Raw genomic sequence first — 22,146 nt, 5'->3', positions numbered from 1 at the left:
TATAGATAAATAACCTGGAGAAAAGGACTGAGAAGATGCAAGAAAGGTTTAATAAGGATTTAGAGGAAATAAAAAAGAGTCAATATACAATATTGCGATAATGCAATAGATGAGATCAGAAACACTCTGGAGGGAACAAACAGTAGAATAACAGAGGCAGAAGACAGGATAAGCGAGCTAGAAGATAGAATTGTAGAAATAAATGAAACAGAGAGGAAAAAAGAAAAACGAATTAAAAGAAATGAGGACAATATTCGAGACCTCGGGGACAATGTTAAAGGCCCCAACATTCGAATCATAGGAGTCCCAGAAGAAGAAGACAAAAAGAAAGACCATGAGATAATACTTGAAAACTTCCCTAAAATGGGGAAGGAAATAATCACCCAAGTCCAAGAAACCCAGAGAGTCCCTAACAGGATAAACCCAAGGCGAAATACTCCAAGACACATATTAATCAAATTAACAAAGATCAAACACAAAGAACAAATATTAAAAGCAGCAAGGGAAAAGCAACAAATAACACACAAGGGGATTCCAATAAGGATAACAGCTGATCTTTCAACAGAAACTCTTCAGGCCAAGAGGGAATGGCAAGACATACTTAAAGTGATGAAAGAAAAAAACCTACAGCCCAGATTACTGTACCCAGCAAGGATCTCATTCAAATATGAAGGAGAAATCAAAAGCTTTACAGACAAGCAAAAGCTGAGAGAATTCAGTATCACCAAACCAGCTCTCCAACAAATACTAAAGGATCTTCTTTAGGCAGGAAACACAGAAAGGGTGTATAAACTCAAACCCAAAGCAATAAAGAAAATGGCAATGGGATCATACTTATCAATAATTACCTTAAATGTAAATGGGTTGAATGCCCCAACCAAAAGACAAAGGCTGGCTGAATGGATACAAACACAAGACCCCCATATATGTTGTCTACAAGAGACCCACCTCAAAACGAGGAACACATACAGACTGAAAGTGAAGGGCTGGAAAAAGATATTCCATGCAAATAGAGACCAAAAGAAAGCAGGAGTAGCAACACTCATATCAGATAAAATAGACTTTAAAACAAGGGCTGTGAAAAGAGACAAAGAAGGAAACTACATAATGATCAAAGGATCAATCCAAGAAGAAGATATAACAATTATAAATTTTTATGCACCCAACATAGGAGCACCGCAATATGTAAGACAATTACTAACAAGTATGAAAGGGGAAATTAACAACAACGCAATAATAGTGGGATACTTTAATACCCCACTCACACCTATGGATAGATCAATTAAACAGAAAATTAACAAGGAAACACAAACTTTAAATGATACAATAGACCAGTTAGACCTAATAGATCTCTATAGGACATTTCACCCCAAAACAATGAATTGCACCTTTTCCAGGATAGATCACATCCTGGGCCATAAATCTAGCCGTGGTAAATTCAAAAAAACTGAAATCATTCCAAGCGTCTTTTCTGACCATAATGCAGTAAGATTAGATCTCAATTACAGGAGAAAAACTATTAAAAATGCCAACATATGGAGGATGAACAACACGCTGCTGAATAAAGAACAAATCATAGAAGAAATCAAAAGAGAAATCAAAATATGCATAGATATTAATGAAAATGAAAACACAACAACCCCAAACCTCTGGGACACTGTAAAAGCAGTGCTAAGGGGAAGGTTCATAGCAATATAGGCATACCTCAAGAAACAAGAAAAAAGTCAACTAAATAACCTAACTCTACACCTAAAGAAACTAGAAAAGGAAGACATGAAGAACCCCAGGGTGAGTAGAAGGAAAGAAATTGTAAAAATTAGGGCAGAGATAAATGCAAAAGAAACAAAAGAGACCATAGCAAAAATCAACAAAGCCAAAAGCTGGTTCTTTGAGAAGGTAAATAAAATTGACAAACCACTAGCCAGACTCATCAAGAAACAAAGGGAGAAGAACCAAATCAATAAAATTAGAAATGAAAATGGCGAGATCACAACCGACAACACAGAAAGACAAAAGATCATTAGAGAATACTATCAGCAATTATATGGCAGTAAAATGGACAACTTGGAAGAAATGGACAAATTCTTAGAAAAGTACAACTTTCCAAAACTGAACCAGGAAGAAATAGAAAATCTTAACAGACCCATCACAAGTATGGAATTAGAAGCTGTAATCAGAAATCTTCCAGCAAACAAAAGCCCAAGTCCAGACAGCTTCACAGCTGAATTCTACCAAAAATTTAGAGAAGAGCTAACACCTATTCTACTCAAACTCTTCCAGAAAATTGCTGAGGAAGGGAAACTTCCAAACTCATTCTATGAGGCCACCATCACCCTAATCCCAAAACCTGGTAAAGATCCCACAAAAAAAGGGAACTACAGGCCAATATCACTGATGAACATAGATGCAAAAATCTTTAACAAAATTCTAGCAATCAGAATCCAACAACACATTAAGATCATACATCATGACCAAGTGGGCTTTATCCCAGGAATGCAAGGATTTCTTCAATATCCGCAAATCAATGTAATACACCACATTAACAAACTGAAAAATAAAAATCATATGATTATCTCAAAAGATGCAGAGAAAGCCTTTGACAAAATTCAACATCCATTTATGAAAAAACCCTCCAGAAGGCGGGAATAGAAGGAATATACCTCAACATAATAAAGCTATATATGACAAACCCACAGCAAACATTATCCTCAATGGTGAAAAACTGAAAGCATTTCCCCTAAAGTCAGGAACAAGACAAGGGTGCCCACTCTCACCACTACTATTCAACATAGTTCTGGAAGTTGTGGCCACAGCAATCAGAGTAGAAAAAGACATAAAAGGAATCCAAATTGGAAAAGAAGAAGTAAAACTTTCACTGTTTGCCGATGACATGATCCTCTACACAGAAAACCCTAAAGACTCCACCAGAAAATTACTAGAGCTAATCAATGAATATACTAAAGTTGCAGGATATAAAATCAACACACAGAAATCCCTTGCATTCCTATACACTAATAATGAGAAAATAGAAAGAGAAATTAAGGAAACTATTCCATTCACTGTTGAAAAGAAAAAAATAAAAAATTTAGGAATATATCTACTTGAAGAAATAAAAGACTTGTACATAGAAAACTATAAAACACTGGTGAAAGTAATCAAAGAGGACACTAATAGATGGAGAAATATACCGTGTTCGTGGATTGGAAGAATAAATATTGTGAAAATGAGTATACTACCCAAAGTAATTTATACATTCAATGCAATCCCTATCAAGCTACCAACGATATTTTTCACAAAACTAGAGCAAATAATCTCACAATTTGTATGGAAATGCAAAAAACCTCGAATAGCCAAAGCAATCTTGGGGAAGAAGAATGGAACTGGGGGAATCAACCTGCCGGACTTCAGGCTCTACTACAAAGCCACAGTCATCAAGACAGTATGGTACTGGCATAAAGACAGAAATATAGATCAATGGAACAAAATAGAAAGCCCAGAGATAAATCCACGCACCTATGGACACCTTATCTTTGACAAAGGAGGCAAGAATATAAAATGGAGAAAAGACAGTCTCTTTAACAAGTGGTGCTGGGAAAACTGGTCAGCCACTTGTAGAAGAATGAAACTAGAACACTCCCTAACACCATGCACAAAAATAAACTCAAAATGGATTAAAGATCTAAATGTAAGACCAGAAACTATAAAACTCCTAGAGGAGAACGTAGGCAAAACACTCTCCAACATAAATCACAGCAGGATCCTCCAAGACCCACCTCCCAGAATATTGGAAATAAAAGCAAAAATAAATAAATGGGACCTAATTAAAATTAAAAGCTTCTGCACACCAAAGGAAACTATAAGCAAGGTGAAAAGACAGCCTTCAGAATAGGAGAAAATAATAGCAAATGAAACAACTGACAAAGAATTAATCTCCAAAATATACAAGCAGCTCCTGCAGCTCAATTCCAGAAAAATAAACGACCCAATCAAAAAATGGGCCAAAGAACTAAACAGACATTTCTCCAAAGAAGACATACAGATGGCTAACAAACACATGAAAAAATGCTCAACATCCCTCATAATCAGAGAGATGCAAATCAAAACCACAATGAGATACCATTTCACACCAGTCAGAATGGCTGCTATCCAAAAGTCTACATGCGATAAATGCTGGAGAGGGTGTGGAGAGAAGGGAACCCTCTTACACTGTTGGTGGGAATGCAAACTAGTAAGCCCAACATTCAGAAAACAAAGATCATGGCATCTGGTCCCATCACTTCATGGGAAATAGATGGAAAAACAGTGGAAACAGTGTCAGACTTTATTTTTTTGGGCTCCAAAATCACTGCGGATCCTGATTGCAGCCATGAAATTAAAAGACGCTTACTCCTTGGAAGGAAAGTTATGACCAACCTTGATAATATATTAAAAAGCAGAGACATTACTTTGCCAACAAAGGTCTGTCTAGTCAAGGCTATGGTTTTTCCCATGGTCATGTATGGATGTGAGAGTTGGACTGTGAAGAAGGCTGATCGCCGAAAAATTGATGCTTTTGAACTGTGGTGTTGGAGAAGACTCTTGAGAGTCCCTTGTACCGCAAGGAGATCCAACCAGTCCATTCTAAGGGAGATCGATCCTGGGTGTTCATTGGAGGGACTGATGCTAAAGCTGAAACTGCAATACTTTGGCCACCTCATGCGATGAGTTGACTCACTGGAGAAGACTCTGATGCTGGGAAAGGTTGGGGGTGGGAGAAGAAGGGGACGACCGAGAATGAGATGGCTGGATGGCATCACCGACTCTGTGGACCTGGGTTTGAGTGAGCTCCGGGAGTTGGTGATGGACAGGGAGGCCTGGCGTGCTGTGATTCATGGGGTCGCAAAAAGTCAGACACGACTGAGCGACTGAACTGAACTGAACAGCCACTATGGAGAACAATGTGGAGATTCCTTAAAACACTGGAAATAGAACTGCCATATGACCCAGCAATCACACTCCTGGGCATACACACTGAGGAAACCAGAATTGAAAGAGAATGAATTGAACCAGAATGTTCACTGCAGCACTGTTTATAACAGCGAGGACATGGAGGCAACCTAGATGTCCATCTGCAGACAAATGGATAAGAAAGCTTTGGTACATATATACAATGGAGTATTACTCAGCCATTAAAAAGAATACATTTGAATCAGTTCTAATAAGGTGGATGAAACTGGAGCCTATTATACAGAGTGAAGTAAGCCAGAAAGAAAAACACCAATACAGTATACTAATGCATACATACAAAATTTAGAAAGATGGTAATGATAACCCTGTATACAAGACAGCAAAAGAGACACAGGTGTATAGAACAGTCTTTGGGACTCTGTGGGAGAGGGTGAGGGTGGGATGATTTGGGAGAATGGTATTGAAACATGTATATTATCATATGTGAAACAAATCACCAGTCCAGGTTCGATGCATGACACAGGATGCTCAGGGCTGGTGCACGGGGATGACCCAGAGGGAGGATAAGGGAAGGAGGGAGGTGGGAAGGGGGGTTCAAGAAGGGGAACACATGTAAACCTGGGGCAGATTCATGTTAATGTATGACAAAACCAACCAATATAATAAAGCAATTAGCCTCCAATAAAAAAATAAAATTAAAAAAAATAATAAAAATTAAAAAAAATAATAAATAAAGGACAGAAATGGTATGGACCTAACAGAAGCAGAAGATATTAAGAAGAGGTGGTAAGAATACACAGAAGAACAATACAAAAAAGATCTTCATGACTCAGATAATCACGATGGTGTGATCACTCACCTAGAGTCAGACATCCTGGAATGTGAAGTCAAGTGGGCCTTAGGAAGCATCACTACAAACAAGGCTAGTGGAGGTGATGGAATTCCTGTTGAGCTATTTCATATCCTAAAAGATGATGCTGTGAAAGTGCTGCACTCAATATGCCAGCAAATTTGGAAAACTCAGCAGTGGCCACAGGACTGGAAAAGGTCAGTTTTCATTCCAATCCCAAAGAAGGGCAATGCCAAAGAATGTTCAAACTACAGCCTAATTGTACTCATCTCACACGCAAGTAATGCTCAAAATTCTCCAAGTCAGGCTTCAACAGTACATGAACCATGAAATTCCAGATGTTCAAGCTGGATTTAGAAAAGGCAGAGGAACCAGAGATCAAATTGCCAACATCCAGTGGATCATCAAAAAAGCAAGAGAATTCCAGAAAGACATTTACTCTATTGATGATGCCAAAGCCTGTGTAGATCACAACAAACTGTGGAAAATTCTTCAAGAGATGGGAATACCAGACCACCTTACCTGCCTCCTGAGAAATCTGTATGCAGGTCAAGAAGCAACTGTTAGAACCAGACATGGAACAACAGACTGGTTCCAAACTGGGAAAGGAGTACGTCAAGGCTGTATATTGTCACCCTGTTTATTTAATTTATATGCAGAGTATATCAAGTGAAATGCTGGGCTCAATGAAGCACAAGCTGGAATCAAGACTGCCAGCAGAAACATCAATAACCTCAGATATGCAGATGACACCAACCTTATGGCAGAAAGCAGAGAGAAACTAAACAGCCTCTCGATGAGCGTGAAAGAGAAGCATGAAAAAGCTGGCTTAAACTAAACAGTCAAAAAACGAAGATCATAGCATCCAGTCCCATCACTTTATGGCAAATAGATGGGGAAACAATGGAAACAGCGACAGACTTTATTTTCTTGGGCTCCAAAATCACTGCAGATGGTGACTGCAGCCAGGAAATTAAAAGACTCTTGCTCCTTGGAAGAAAAGTTATAACCAACCTAGTCTGCATATCAAAAAGCAGAGACACTACCTTGCCAACAGAAGTCTGTCTAGTCAAAGCTATGGTTTTTCCAGTAGTCACGTATGGATGTGAGAGTTGGACTATAAAGAAAGCTGAGCACCAAAGAATTGATGCTTCTGAACTGTGGTGTTGGAGAAGACTCTTGAGAGTCCCTTGGACTGCAAGGAGATCCAACCAGTCCATCCTAAAGGAAATCAGTCCAGAATATTCATTGGAAGGACAGATGCTGACACTGAAACTTCAATACTTTGGCCACCTGATGCAAAGAACTGACTGATTGGAAAAGACCCTGATGCTGGGAAAGACTGAAGGCACGAGGAGAAGGAGACAACTGAGGATGAGATAGTTGGATGGCATCACCAACTCGATGGACATGGGTTTGAGCAAGCTCTGTGAGTTGGTGATGGACAGGGAAGCCTGGTGTGCTGCAGTCCATGGGGTCGCAAAGAGTCAGACACTACTGAGCGACTGAACTGAACCGATAAGCACTGGTGTATTTCCATCCAAATTCACCCTCCCTTCTTCTATTTTCTCATCTCTGTGACTGGCACCATCTGCTGGGATGTTCAAGATGGAATCTGGGGTCTTACGTTAGGGCACTTTCTCTTTCTCATTATCTCACTACGTCTCACCAGTTCTACCTCCTAAAATTCTTCATACAGCCAGTTATCATTCCTCATCTTCCCACCCTTACCATTTCTTTTTTTCTCTGTAAGATCTGAAAACAGCCAGTTCACTGTTCTACCTCCAGCCTCAGCCACCTCAATTATCTCCTCTACACTGATCTTTCTAAAAAATTAAATCTGATCATACCTATCCTACCTGCTTAACATCCTTCACACAGCACTAAGACTCAGGGTGTTTTTATAATCTAGACTATGTCTACCTCTCCAGTTTTATCTGTAGCCACTTAACTCGGTATGTCTCTCTTCTCTGCCATTGAGGTTCAGGTTAGTCTCTAAAATAAATACTATTTTTTCAGGAAACCTTTCGTGACATACCAAGGCTAGATGAAGCACCTCTCCTATGTAGACACATATTACCCTATGGTGACCCACAGTATTAGATCACATTTCCCCTCTGTGTATTTCAATTGTCTAATTACTCATCTGAGTTATAAGACTATAAATTCCCTAGGGCAGGGACCATCTTTTTCACTTTTATATCCCAAGGATCTGATAGAAGAGTATGCACTCAACGAATACCAAGCACCTAATAGGGAAGACCCTTTCTGACTCATTAAGTCTAAAGTACTCCCTCTATAAGTGCATAAGATCCTAAGTGCATAAGATCCTCTGCACACTTTTCCCTGTTAAAACACATAGAACACTATACTGGAATTAGCACTAGATAGGGACCACTTTAAAGCCAACTATGTTTGTTTGTTTGTACTGCTGCTGCTGCTGCTAAGTCACTTCAGTCGTGTCCGACTCTGTGTGACCCCACAGACGGAAGCCCACCAGGCTCCCCCATCCCTGGGATTCTCCAGGCAAGAACACTGGAGCGGGTTGCCATTTCCTTCTCCAATGTGTGAAAGTGAAGTCGCTCAGTCATGTCCGACCCTTAGCGACCCCATGGACTGCAGCCTACCAGGCTCCTCCCTCCATGGGATTTTCTAGGCAATAGTACTGGAGTGGCTTGCCATTGCCTTCTCCGTTGTTTGTACTAACCCCTCTCAATCAGCAAGAACATCATCCCTGCAGTTCAGTGTCTGTCACACAGGAGGAGCCCCCAAAATGTTATATGATAAATAAGGCTCCTATCCAGAAAGCAAGACAACCAATTATAAGGCTAGCTGTTCTTGCTACAAGACAGGGAAAGATACAGAGCCATGAAAGCCAGTCAAGTAAGAAAGACTTTGGTTTGCAGCAATGGGACAAGCATAGGAAACTTTCCCCAGCAAACAGTAAATACAGACAGTTCAGTATCACAAACAAAATACAGTCACTTTTAACAGCTAATCTTTCTTGTCATCTCTATTACATTATAATATGTAGTGTCTCATTTAGCCGTATCAGCTTGAGCCAAAGAGGAGGAAGAGTTTTTCCTATGTTACAATACAAATTTGAATTTGGAATGATTATTATTCATTTGAATAAGCCTAAAAAGAATGTGGAAGTCAACACCATATGATTTCACACTGATATTTTTGTCTACTAGACAAAATATTAATGCTTGTCACATTAATATTTCTACTAGAAATAAATTACTATGTTTTTTCATTTTAAATATCATTGTCAGAGAAGTAGTCAAGCTTATAACTGCTGCTGCTGCTAAGTCACTTCAGTCGTGTTCGACTCTGTGTGACCCCATAGACGGAAGCCCACCAGGCTCCCCCATCCCTGGGATTCTCCAGGCAAGAACACTGGAGTGGGTTGCCATTTCCTTCTCCAATAAGCTTATAACTAGATTCTAAAAAAATAACACACACAGAGAAAAAGACACAATCAGCACTTCTATAAAAGCGACACCAATGCAATGACAGTCTATGTCCAGGGATTCCTAACCCAGGGCTCTCTTTGACGCTAATTCTGATACCCCTCCCCCACCACACTGTCTCCCCTGTGAAGGCTCCAAGTGAATGCATGGATATTACCAATAAGCATAACAACTTAATTGCTTAATAAACTTGACTGCCATTTTGGCATCCTAATTAGCTTAAGAAATATCTTCTCCTCCAAGTTAATTTTTTAAGCTTATGTTTTGTTTTTTAATTTAAAAAATTTAAGCTCCATCATTTATGTGGTTATGGCACAGTAACAATGTACCAAGAACATTCAGAAAGATGGCTCTAAGTTTATCAAAAGTTATCTGGGGCTGAATTCAATCCCACTATATCCCTGGGTCGGGAAGATCCCCTGGAGAAGGAAATGGTAACCCACTCCAGTATTCTTGCCTGGAGAATCCCATGGACGGAGAAACCTGGTAGGCTACAGTCCACGGGGTCGCAAAGAGTCGGACACGACTGAGCGATGGAACGGAACGGATACAATAGTGTGAGCTCACTGATAGCCAAATGAGAAAATTTCCTATAGCTCTTCAGGAATGGCTGGAGTTCTCATTTAGGTAAAAATGTTTAAATAGCTGAGCAAGGTAACAGGCACTGGTCAAAATTTTTAACCCTTGGAGTAAATCAAAACTTTCAAGCCCCTGCTATATTCAGGCCCTTACCAAAAGTACACTGGTCCTCAGGTGAGATTCTGGAGATCTGAAAAGAAATCTTCCACATGTTTCCAGTAGGGTACATGCCATTTCAATATGATGATGGGAAAAGTCTGACAGAAGCATCTGTAATAATAATAATGATAAAAACCTTCAAAGACAACATTTCAATCCTATTAAAGAAAATATTACATACCTAATATGTGGAACACCTTTAAAAATGTCACTGTAAAAAAAAGAAAAGCTAAACACAACATTATAAATCAACTATACTTTCAACTGAAAAAAAAACTAGTCTACTTTAGATGTCAAGCTTTATCACAGGGTATCTTTTGTGTTCAACCATAAAATTTTATCTAAAAACTTCAATTTATTTAATGTTATTCTTTTTAGATAGATATATGAAAATTAATTTATTAAAACTCATATTTATCAGGAGATGCTACATTAAATGCCACATACAAACAGCTAACATTTTCTAAATATTTTCTGGTTTGGGTTTATATGACATTTACCTTTAAAATTTTGACAACAAAAGGCTTATTATATGAAACTTATAACACATTACAACATTTAAGTATTTATCGCCCCAATATTTTTCTGTGCATATTTTCTAAAACAGATTTAGTCATATCATTTAATAATTTGGCTTGTATTTTGGCTAACATGAGTATTTTCCACATCCTTATTTTTCCTTCTATGGTAATAATTTAAAGAGTGCATAGTACTTATGAATTATACTAAAACTTCCCCAATGTTTATTGATGGAATTTTTTTTTACCATTTTTTGCTACTATAAACAGTAGTGTAACGCAACATTCTTGTAGGTAAATTTAAGTACATTTATGATTATTTCCTTAAACCAAATTTACAGAAATGAACTTGTGTCAAACAAATGTATATTATTCCTACATATGTCAGTAATTAATACAAAGAGATATACTAATGTTTAAGTTGTTCATGGAGAAGGCAATGGCAAGCCACTCCAGTACTCTTGCTTAGAAAACTCCATGGATGGAGGAGCCTGGTAGGCTGCAGTCCGTGGGGTCGCTAAGGGTCGGACACGACTGAGCGACTTCACTTTCACTTTTCACTTTCACACATTGGAGAAGGAAATGGCAACCCACTCCAGTGTTCTTGCCTGGAGAATCCCAGGGACGGGGGAGCCTGGTGGGCTGCCGTCTATGGGGTCACACAGAGTCGGACACGACTGAAGTGACTTAGCAGCAGCAAGTAGGGTGGAATAAGAAGAGCAAATGACCTGTTTTCTCCATGTTTTGATATGACGAAGGAAGGGAATGTGAACAAAAGTGCCTGAAAATTCAAAACGCCTAGTCACTTAGCCACTCCAGTACTCTTGCCTAGAAAATCCCATGGATGAAGGAGCCTGGTAGGCTGCAGTCCGTGGGGTCGCTAAGGGTCGGACACGACTGAGCGACTTCACTTTCACTTTTCCCTTTCACACACTGGAGAAGGAAATGGCAACCCACTCCAGTGTTCTTGCCTGGAGAATCCCAGGGACGGGGCAGCCTGGTGGGTTTCTGTCTATGGGGTCACACAGAGTCGGACACGACTGAAGTGACTTAGCAGCAGCAGCAGCAGCAAGTTGTTCATGGCATGATTCCTTTCAATGACAGCACTGAAAAAATTTTCACAACCTCTCTTAAAGTGCTGTCCAAAGTTTCCTTAATGTACTCTGTAGTCTCCTGAGATGATCCAAGTAGGTTTAGGAAACTAAACCCCTTGAATATTTATAATGATTGTTAAAAATATTTTAAACATTCTTAAGAAATCATGCAGTAAAGAAACATGTTTGTTTAACTCAGGGTTTTCCAAATGTATTTGAATCCATGAAACCCATTTTGTGTGACATAAGTAGTGGTAGCTCAAAGAAATCAACTTGATAAAAAATTTGTTATTGTTAGTAATGACCAATTTCAAATGTAGAAGAATTGTTTCATCTGTGCTGTTATGGTGACTGCAGCCATGAAATTAAAAGACCCTTGCTCCTTGGAAGAAAAATTATGACCAACCTAGACAGCATATTAAAAAGCAGAGACATTACTTTGCCAACAAAGGTCCGTCTAGTCAAAGCTATGGTTTCTCCAGTAGTTATATATGGATGTGAGAGTTGGACTATAAAGAAAGCTGAGCGCCAAAGAATCGATGCTTTTGAACTGTGGTGTTGCAGAAGACTCCTAAGAGTCCCTTGGACTGCAAGGAGATCCAACCAGTCCATCCTAAAGGAAATCAGTCCAGAATATTCATTGGAAGGACTGATGCTGAAGCTGAAACTCTAATACTTTGGCCACCTGATGCAAAGAACTAACTCATTTGAAAAGACCCTGATGCTGGGAAAGATTGAAGGCAGGAGGAGACGGGGACGACAGAGGATGAGATGGTTTGATGGCATCACCGACTCAATGGACATGAGTTTGAGTAGACTCTGGGAACTGGTGATGGACAGGGAAGCCTGCATTCCATGGGGTAGCAGAGTCGGACACGACTGAGCGAGTGAACTGATGCTGTTATCAGCTTTACCACACATAACTAGTTAGTTACTAATGAGTTTCTAGTTTGATTCCACAGTGGACAAAAAATTGTAACTTGAGTAATTTCCTTTTTTTTTTTAACTTGCTGAGACTTTCTGATTGATTTTGGTTCATTCATGTGCATTTGCAGGGATTGTAAATTCTGATTCTGTTGGATATACTGTCAATTAGATTAAGCTTATTAATTGCATTATCCAATCCCGTACATACTTACTCACTTGCCTGCCTATGCTTTCAGCTACTAAAAGGTGTTTTTCAGTCTTTCACTATGACTGCAGATTTCTCTTTCCTTGTTGATTTTTGCTTCATGTATTTTGAAAATACATTATTGGATGCATACTGATTCAGGAAAATAACACTATCTTTATGAACTACGATTCTTTATTTCTAACAATGCTCTGTGCCTTAAAGCCTACTTTGTCTGACAATAATGAAGCCAAGTGCTTTATCTTATTTTTTTTTAGTGCTTCCTTGGTATATTTCCCCCATCTTTTTACTTTGGGCTTCCTGGTGTTAATATTTTAAGGGCATCTTCCTTGTAGGTAGCATATAATGTTGTTTCAATCAAGTCTTATATTCCTAAGGCTTTTACTTAATATATTTTGTCCTTCTACACTACATGTGATTACTGTTATAGCTGTTTATTTGTATCTACCATCTTATTATTTGTTCTCTAGTTTGCTCATCTATTTATTGTTCCTTTTTACTTTTTTGTCTTCCTATAGATTAATTAAATATTTCTTAATTGTATCCTTTTTCAGCATTTATAAACCAAAGCATTAAAACTTTAGATTTATCTATTAAAAAATATTTTGAATGATTCAGCAATTACCTTTAAACAATGTAGTGTATCATTTTTTGTGAACATCTTAAACTTAGTGAGTTCTCCAATAAAACGAACAGTTTTGTTCTTTGTTTCAATATTGATCTGGTCCTTTTTTCGTACCTACAAATGAAAAGAAAAGAGACATTGCTTAATAGTCTGAAATCTGTGATAAGAACTGCTATTTTAATAAGACTGAATTCACTCAAGATATTTTAAATAAATTTGGGTATAGTTTCTTGCTACATTCAAATTATGCTAAGTTAAGACATAATTAGCTCCGTGGAACACCAAGGCCAGAATGTGCTTTCCAAAACAGTTTCATGGTTAAGTAATTTGGGGAAACAATGCATTTCATTAGCCTCTTAAAAAGGCTCTCAAACAAAGAAACCTGTTTAACTTAATTCAAAGTTCCTCAAACTGGCAACATAAAACATAAATCCCTCTTTTGAAATGTTAACAACTACTAGTTTGTGAAATTAATATTAAAAGGAATATACATTAGGAAACGCTCCTTTAAAAATAAAATGCCTAAAGCTCACTTAAGCAGAAAATATTAAGGTTTACTTAGTATATTATAGTTCTGAACTATATACTACATTTTGTATTGTAAATGCATTAGTACAACAAAATTTCCAATACAATCACCATTTTTTTATTATTATTATTATCAACAGTCACAGTCATATATCAAAGTTCAAATCCTTTGCAAATATAAGCCCTCTACTCAGGCACACATTTCAAAGAATACCGAACATAACAAAATCCTATTACAACAGTACAATGTGAACAGACACATCAAGACAACTGTAAATGGATTTAATCTCAGAATTATATTTTCATCAGAAAACCAAACCTCAAGTCTAGAAGACTTTTCTTTGAACAATAATATGGCAGTTTTTTGAAATAGTTTACTGTCCTTATTTTTCAGAATACTTCCTATTTGTTCCACACAACAACACTCTGAGAAAGGAGTAAAATCTGTATAAATCTGATTTAATAGTTAAAACAACAGAACACAAAGCTGTCAAATGACTTAACCAAGGATCAGTACCAGAACACCAGTTTCCCCACTCACATTTGAGAATGTAACTGCTCAAGCATGTGCTGGAGTTCAAATTAAGTCTTAACCAGGATTTCCCTGGTGGTCCAGTGGTTAAGACTATGTGTATGTGTGTGTGTGTGGTGGTCCAGTGGTTAAGTGTGTGTGTGTGTGGTGGTCCAGTGGTTAAGAGTGTGTGTGTGTGTGTGTGTGTGTGTGTGTGTGTGTGTGTGAACTTTCTGTAGCAAGCAAAGGTAGGTGTTCATAGACTTTTTAGATCTTCAGGGATAATTTTTTAGAAAAATTTGCTAGGTTTAATTTGTTCGGGTTAATTCCCAGCTCTATCACTTAACTGTTACTTAAATTTTATGCCTTAATTTTCTCATCTGTAAAATGGAACTAATCAAAGTAACTTGTATTATATAGGGTCGTGGGTATTAAGTGAACTGATACATACAAAGCACAATCAATAGTGTGGTGACTGGGACCATAAAGAGTTCAATAAAGCTAGTCATTGTGAGTTTTATCCACATTTGTACATGCATTACTAATACATGGGCACAAAATTAATGTTCACTGACTGAACAAATTAATGAAAATGCTTAACATTTATATATATATTGCAGTGCTATGAAAGAATTAAGATGTGCAGTTCACAACACTTGAGCTCATGTGGTCATTTAGTGCCATTTGGGAGTGAGGGTGGGGGTATATTATCCTGGACGATGCACATAAAACTCCCTGAACCTATTCACTCACTTGGAAAAATAAGGATAAAAACAAGGATGATGACAGTGGGTGGTAATGATGATAACTATACTTCACCTAAATACTAAGCAACTAATGTCCAGGACAAAAGATTATACAAATGATGCTTGCAAAGTGTTTTAAATGATACAGTAAAATGCTTCTGAGAAATAAAAAATGAAGAATTGTACTAAATATAAATTCATCCATGAAAAACTACAGAAGCAAAAAAGTAAAAATAAAATAAAATATTAACAAGGTTTTTTTAAGTGATGAAATTATGAGATTGCCCCCCCACTTTCTTCTTTATGTATTTTTGTATTTTCTGAATCATCCAGTCTGGGCATGTGTTTCTTCTACAATTAAAGAAATATAGAAACGGAAAAAGTAAAAAGAAGCATTTCAAAAATGATATACTGAAGCTGAATCTTTAAAGGGAGAAAGGCTGGGAAATACACACATATGCTTTTACCAAGCTCCTTGGGAGATTCTAGATGTACAAGCTCTGTGCTGTGGAGAATCACACAATTTTTAAAAATTATTTGCTTTTAATTGGAGTATAATTGCTTTACAATGTTATGTTGGTTTCTGCCGTACATCAACATGAATCCCGCCATGGGTATATATATGTCCCCTCCCTCTTGAACCTCCCTCCCACCGCATACCATCCCTCTAGGTTGTCACAGCACTAGGTTGAGCTCCCTGCAGTCACACAGCAAATTCCCGCTGGCAATGCCACTCTCTCAGTTCGTCCCACCCTCTCCTTCCCCTGCTGGGTCTACAAATCTTTTCTCTACATCTCTATCTCTACTGATGCCCTACAAATAGATTCATCAGTACCATTTTTCTAGATTCCACATATATCATTAATATATGATATTTGTTTTTCACTTTCTGACTTACTTCACTCTGTATAACAGGTTCTGGGTTCATCCACCTCACAAGACCTGACTCAAATTCATAAGGGTCATACAATTTTAAGTATTACTGAGCATCATAGTTTTCAAAACACATAACACAGTGTATCATTCAGAATTATTCTTAGATATTATTGAGGTTAAGGTGGTACAATCTAACTAAAATGACAAGATTATAGACTTTTAAAATGAGGTATGAATTATCTCACTCCCTCATTTTCAAATGAAAAAAAAACAGAAGGTTTTTCGAAAGACTGTGACTGATAAAAAAGGACTAACTTATTCTGATTCCTCATTTAATATTTTCTAATCTCCTTTGTTGGTTCTTTACGATCAAATGGTATGTCAAACACTTCTGCAAAAGTAAATACAGATGAATTAACAATGTAAAATTTTCTATATATTTTTAGTTCAATAATGTCTTAAAAGATTTTATTTATATAATCAAATGTAGCAAAAACGCTGCTTACAACTCATGTATTAGTGACAGCTAAAACTGAGATTAAATAACTAGATTCATATAATGAGTTAAAATCTCTTCAGCTATGTCAACATACAAAAGAAAGAACTTCCAAGGCCTATCATTCATTATTCCCCCAAAGGTAGAACTCTTTGCCCCAAACTGGCCCCTTAATAACTTCACCCAAATATCATATTGTATGTCCTCCATAATTAGCTCATTTGTTTTACACAAACATTCAATCATTCAACAAATACTCTGGAAAATCTACTATACACTAAACACTAAGTAGGCACCAGGTTTATAAAGAAATAATTCTGCCTTCAAAGAAACTTAATTTATATTATTCTAGGGACTACTGATCGCCAAAGTAGGGAGGATAAGACTCTTGATCTACTGGGGTGGTGGTGATCAAACATCTACTTATGTTTTTGTTTTTTATCTCAAACTTTAAAGTTACCTTTGTATGTTTTATGATATACATAAAATATCTGATAGAATTAAAAATGCATATAACTTATAAATAAATATGCCTATACTGGGATATGTGGTCAACTTATTTTACCAACAGAGAGGTTTGAACAAAAAAGTTAAAGAACCAGATTTCAAAAATGTTGAACAGTGAGGGTGATTATGTCTATATTGAAGTAAAAGTTGTCTTCTCCATTATTAAAGAAGCAGCCCTTGCTAAAAATGTGGACAACACAGAAAACTAGAAAGGAAAAGAATTACTCATAAGTCCACTAACAGCCACTGCTAAAATAATGATATATACTTTTTTCTACTGGTTACTTTCTAAGCATTTTAACATAATTGTAAATTTATTATGTTTAAGACTTTAGAGCTTGCTTTTTCTCCCCTAAAGTACTTTATATATGATTTGAAAACTTTTTGGTAAATAAGACTTTCAATGGCTCTATATCATTTCAGCATTGTGATTATACAACCATTTTCTTAATCCACTGTTGGGCTTCTAGATTATTTTCCTTTTTTCCCCTATTACAATTCATGATGTGAATAAAACTTTTGGGGAACTCAGGATCATTTGCTTAGAACAGATTCTCAGAGTTGTCTACTGTATGAATACTTCCAATGATCTTGAAACATACTGCCAAATTCCTTTCTCCAAATTCCAAGTATATGTGAATGGTTTCTCATTTCTATTACCTTCACTAACTAATCAGTCAAATTAGCAAACCTGTTGTCTTAACTAGAATTTCTTTGACTACCAGATATGGATGTGAGAGTTGGACTGTGAAGAAAGCTGATCGCCGAAGAATTGATGCTTTTGAACTGTGGTGCTGGAGAAGACTCTTGAGAGTCCCTTGGACTACAAGGAGATCCAACCAGTCCATTCTAAAGGAGATCAACCTTGGGTGTTCATTGGAAGGACTGATGCTGAAGTTGAAACTCCAATACTTTGGCCACCTCGTGCGATGCGTTGACTCACTGGAAAAGACTCTGATGCTGGGAGGGATTGGGGGCAGGAGGAGACGGGGACGACAGAGAATGAGATGGCTGGATGGCATCACCGACTCGGTGGACATGAATTAGAATGAACTCCGGGAGTTGGTGATGGACAGGGAGGCCTGGTGTGCTGTGATTCATGGGATCGTAAAGAGTCGGACACGACTGAGCGACTAAACTGAACTGAACTGAACCAGATAAGATGTACAGTTTCTCCAACCAGCACTTTTTCTCAGGTGAGGTTCTTAAGCAAGAAGCAAATAGGATCAGATTGTGATAATATGTTACATCTAGAGAGAATTTCTGGCAGAGATGGGGAACCTGGTTACACAGCTATTCTAATTCAAGCGACAGAGAGTGAGAGACAGTGGCACTGGGACTGAAGGAGAGACACTAGCCTAAGGACGTGTTTTAGAAGGTATTATCAATAGCATTTGGCAAACACGGGTTCCTGAATGTCAGAGGGGCAAAAGTAGAGCTATTCCCTTGCAAATTTACAGGAAGAATACAGAAGTTTGTATGAGGAAGGGAAAGATAAAGATATTTTTTAAAAGAAAATGAGTTTGTCTTTATGGACATATTTAGCTAAAAGTACATGACAACTTATTATGCACCAGGAGAGAGACTCTGATAAGAGACAGGTATGTGAGGCTGCTGGGAAATAGATACAAACCAAACCCCAGGGAAAGTGCATTCTGTCAAAAAGGAGTGTGAAGGAAGAATACTACCACATAAACTCAGCTGGAAAAAAGAGCAGGGGATACTGAAGAAAGTAGTCAGAAGTGAAAAGCAGGAGAGCGTGGTGCACAAAAGGGGTCATTATTATTATAAGGACATCTGTGTCCAGGCACTGTGTGATAAGCTCTGTATGCATTATCTCATTTAATCACTGAGAACAATCCTATTTTAAGATACAAATTATCTCATTTAATAAAAGGAAACCAAGGTACGGAGCATTTAAGTAACTTGGCCATTGTGGTGGAGCCACAGTGATAGAATCGTCAGGGACATCAACTAGGATGAGGTACTTAGGAGAGCAGTGAAAGTTTCTGCCAGGGTACTATGCTGGAAAACAAAGAGCAATTGTCAGAAGTGTAAGAGACAAGTACACTCTACAGCACTCGAATAAGAAGGAAATTAAAGAGGATGGGGAGGGGTGCAGGTGTGTAAAAATTCTAGTTTATACCTTATTTTAAAGATAGGACAGTGCTGAGCACATTTACGGCCTGATAAAAAGCCAATGGAAAGTCTGCAGATCTGAGGGTGGAAAAGGCTGGATCAAGAGGAAGCAGAGGCGATGGATGACACCAAGTGCCCTGCTCATCTCCCCTGAGAGCTGCTGCTGCTGCTAAGTCACTTCAGTCGTGTCCAATTCTGTGTGACCCCATAGACGGAAGCCCATCAGGCTCCCCCGTCCCTGGGATTCTCCAGGCAAGAACACTGGAGTGGGTTGCCATTTCCTTCTCCAATGTGTGAAAGTGAAAAGTGAAAGTGAAGTCGCTCAGTCGTGTCCGACCCTTAGCGACCCCACGGACTGCAGCCTACCAGGCTCCTCCATCCATGGGAGTTTCCAGGCAAGAGTACTGGAGTGGCTTGCCATTGCCTTCTCCGCCCCTGAGAGCAGTGGCTCCCAAATACTCTCTGGAATCCTGATACTCTCCTCGTTGTAATGAAACCTTACAATAGTAACAAAAATGCCAATTCCTTCAACTCTCACCCCAATTTTCAAAGACAGGACAGAAGTACACAAGAACAGAATTTTCGTAATTTTAGGTTTCTCACCAAAAGCACTAATCATGTGTGGTCCAGCAACTTATATTTTGTTTGACTGTAGCTTTGGTGGAGGGGTATGTGCATGTAACTCATTCAATATTGTCATACTGCCTGCTAGTAAAACACTGTCTTGTCTCTATCTGCTTGATGGGATATAAACTATATGCCTTCAGGCCCATCTGCCCCTAAACTAGTAGCATTTATCAAAATGTGTCCTTTAAGTGTATAGTCAGCCCCTTCTAGGAGGTTCACAGTGCTCATTAATCCTATTGAAGCATTGAGAATTCTTACCATAAAACAAAAGCAAAATGGTTTGACTTTCTTGATCTCAGTGTTTCCAAACTTTTCTAGACACAGAAACCTGTCCTTGTGTAGTAATATCTACAAATGTCTGAAACACACTTCAGCAGAAAAGCTGGTTCAGAAAAACTTACCTACAAATCTCATACTAACAGATTAACACCTATGGCAAGAAGCCTTCAGAGACCACCTACCTCCACAGAGAATTTGCCTCCTCTAGACTCAAGGCACTGACTCTCCAAAAATTCATTTTAAGCATGCATTTCCTTATAACATCAATATACATTTAGGGTTTAATTTTTTATTTCACTCTTGCTTTTGTATTTATGTCTTATCTTTCTAATTATATCATGAGACTCCTGACCTCAAGAACTATTTCTGTTCTGGTGCTCAGCCCTACTACTGATGTGGCTAGGATGAGTGTAATAAAGTACATATTGAGCGCAGCAAACATTTATGTGCATTCCAAGCAACTTGCTATATAAAGCTAAATTTTACAAACACAATTTTCCCACTGGCATACATGAACACTTGCATTTCAGGTCTTTTCAAATTCTACCAGTGTTTACTTTGTCACCCCTAAGGTATCATTTTACTTCTTTCAAGCCAAGATGATGGGGTAACATGGGTCTGGGAGAACTACTCACAGACATTCTTAAGAATCTTTAAGGTAAAGATTTTTAAGGCAAGAATCAATAAAAACATGGTCTATGACCTCATTCACTGAGATCAAAACTTCATGTGCCCCAAACACAGGACCCCAACACCTAAAGAGGCATCCTACTGGCACTGTGCCCTGAATCACAGCCAACCCTATGTTTCTTCTGGTGACCCCAAGGAGGCCTGCTGGCTCTCCTGACCTTGGAGAATGGTTTTACTTTACAAAAGCAAAAAGTACAGTACCTACAATGAAAAAACAAGGTAGCAGCAGCTGCTCATCTCCAAATTGGAATAGCATTTATAAAAGTCAAGTGTTGTTGAATAGATTCACATTTTAAAAATTCAGAAGTCAATACATTCTGAACTGTTATACCACTATCAGATTTCAAAATGTGCTTACCAATAAAATAATCATATTCTTAAACTAAAGAATCCTCAACTCATCTTATAAGTGTGTATATATATATATAACATAAAATAAATGCTTAAATACATACATGAAATCTGAAATCCCCCCTCAGCATGGAACAAAGATCCTCTGCTACATCAGACATGCAGGGATGCAATGTAGCAACCAATCTTGCATAAAATGGTAGCAAATCCAACCTGCAAAAGTTACATGTGATATGTGTAAAAGGAAAAGCACACCAGAAATAACTCGTTTTAAAATAATTTTAACTTTCTCAGATATAGTCACACATTAAAAGATTATAAAAACTAGTAATCATACAGACATGCCCATTTATTGCCATCATAATGAAGTATTTGGAAATTCAATTCAATTTGCCTTGTGAAAGTTTATTAATCATCTGGTATTTTCCATTCAGGGCAATTATCGCACATCTGCAAATTTCATCAACTATACAATTTTGATAAAATATGAAATAGCAAAGAAAACATGGCTTAAAATTTTAATCACATAATACTAGGAAGATAAACATAAAGATAACTTAAAAAGAACAAAACAATCCTTTTAAATCACTTCCTACATTTATCCATGGAGAAGTTATTTAGAAGCCTCAAAGTAAAGTAAAAGGGTTAACCAATAACCAAAAGAGGATCTAAGAAGTCAAACAAACAGCACAAAACCCATACACTAACTTAGTTTACCCATTATAAAGCCCACTTGGACTCTCACATGGGGCCGACCTACCCTTTCTCTAGACAATCAGTGCAAATATGCATTGCTGCCACACCCTTTCATCATCAGAGCACTTTCTCACCAAATTTGGATTCAACTCCGGGATTCAGCACTCCAGGTAGCCAATACCAATCAGAATCAACACACAAACTAAAAATTTATTTTCCATTCCTGCCATACATTATTTTATAAAACTCGATTATCCAATGAGTCAACACTTAGCAGATCAGACTCTGAAAATGAGAAGTCATGAGGAAAAAATAAATGC

At 37.8% G+C, this 22,146-nt stretch overlaps 1 protein-coding gene across 1 annotated transcript in view; it reads right to left on the bottom strand.

Moving 5' to 3' along the window:
• The window catches only part of UPF2 (UPF2 regulator of nonsense mediated mRNA decay), a 103,985-nt gene that overhangs the window by 43,102 nt on the left and 38,737 nt on the right, over positions 1–22,146 (bottom strand). The window contains exons 9-11 of the mRNA XM_055427587.2: positions 21,235–21,343; positions 13,381–13,494; positions 10,006–10,122 (exon numbers count right to left, since the gene is read on the bottom strand). Of these exons, the coding sequence (XP_055283562.1) occupies positions 10,006–10,122; positions 13,381–13,494; positions 21,235–21,343 (340 nt within the window). The remainder of the gene's footprint in view (positions 1–10,005; positions 10,123–13,380; positions 13,495–21,234; positions 21,344–22,146) is intronic.

The sequence above is a fragment of the Moschus berezovskii genome, chromosome 15 (genome assembly GCF_049115385.1).
Source record: "Moschus berezovskii isolate FMDL1 chromosome 15, NW_MosBer_1.0, whole genome shotgun sequence".
Lineage (NCBI taxonomy): Eukaryota > Metazoa > Chordata > Mammalia > Artiodactyla > Moschidae > Moschus > Moschus berezovskii.
This window is presented reverse-complemented; position numbering and strand designations above follow the sequence as displayed.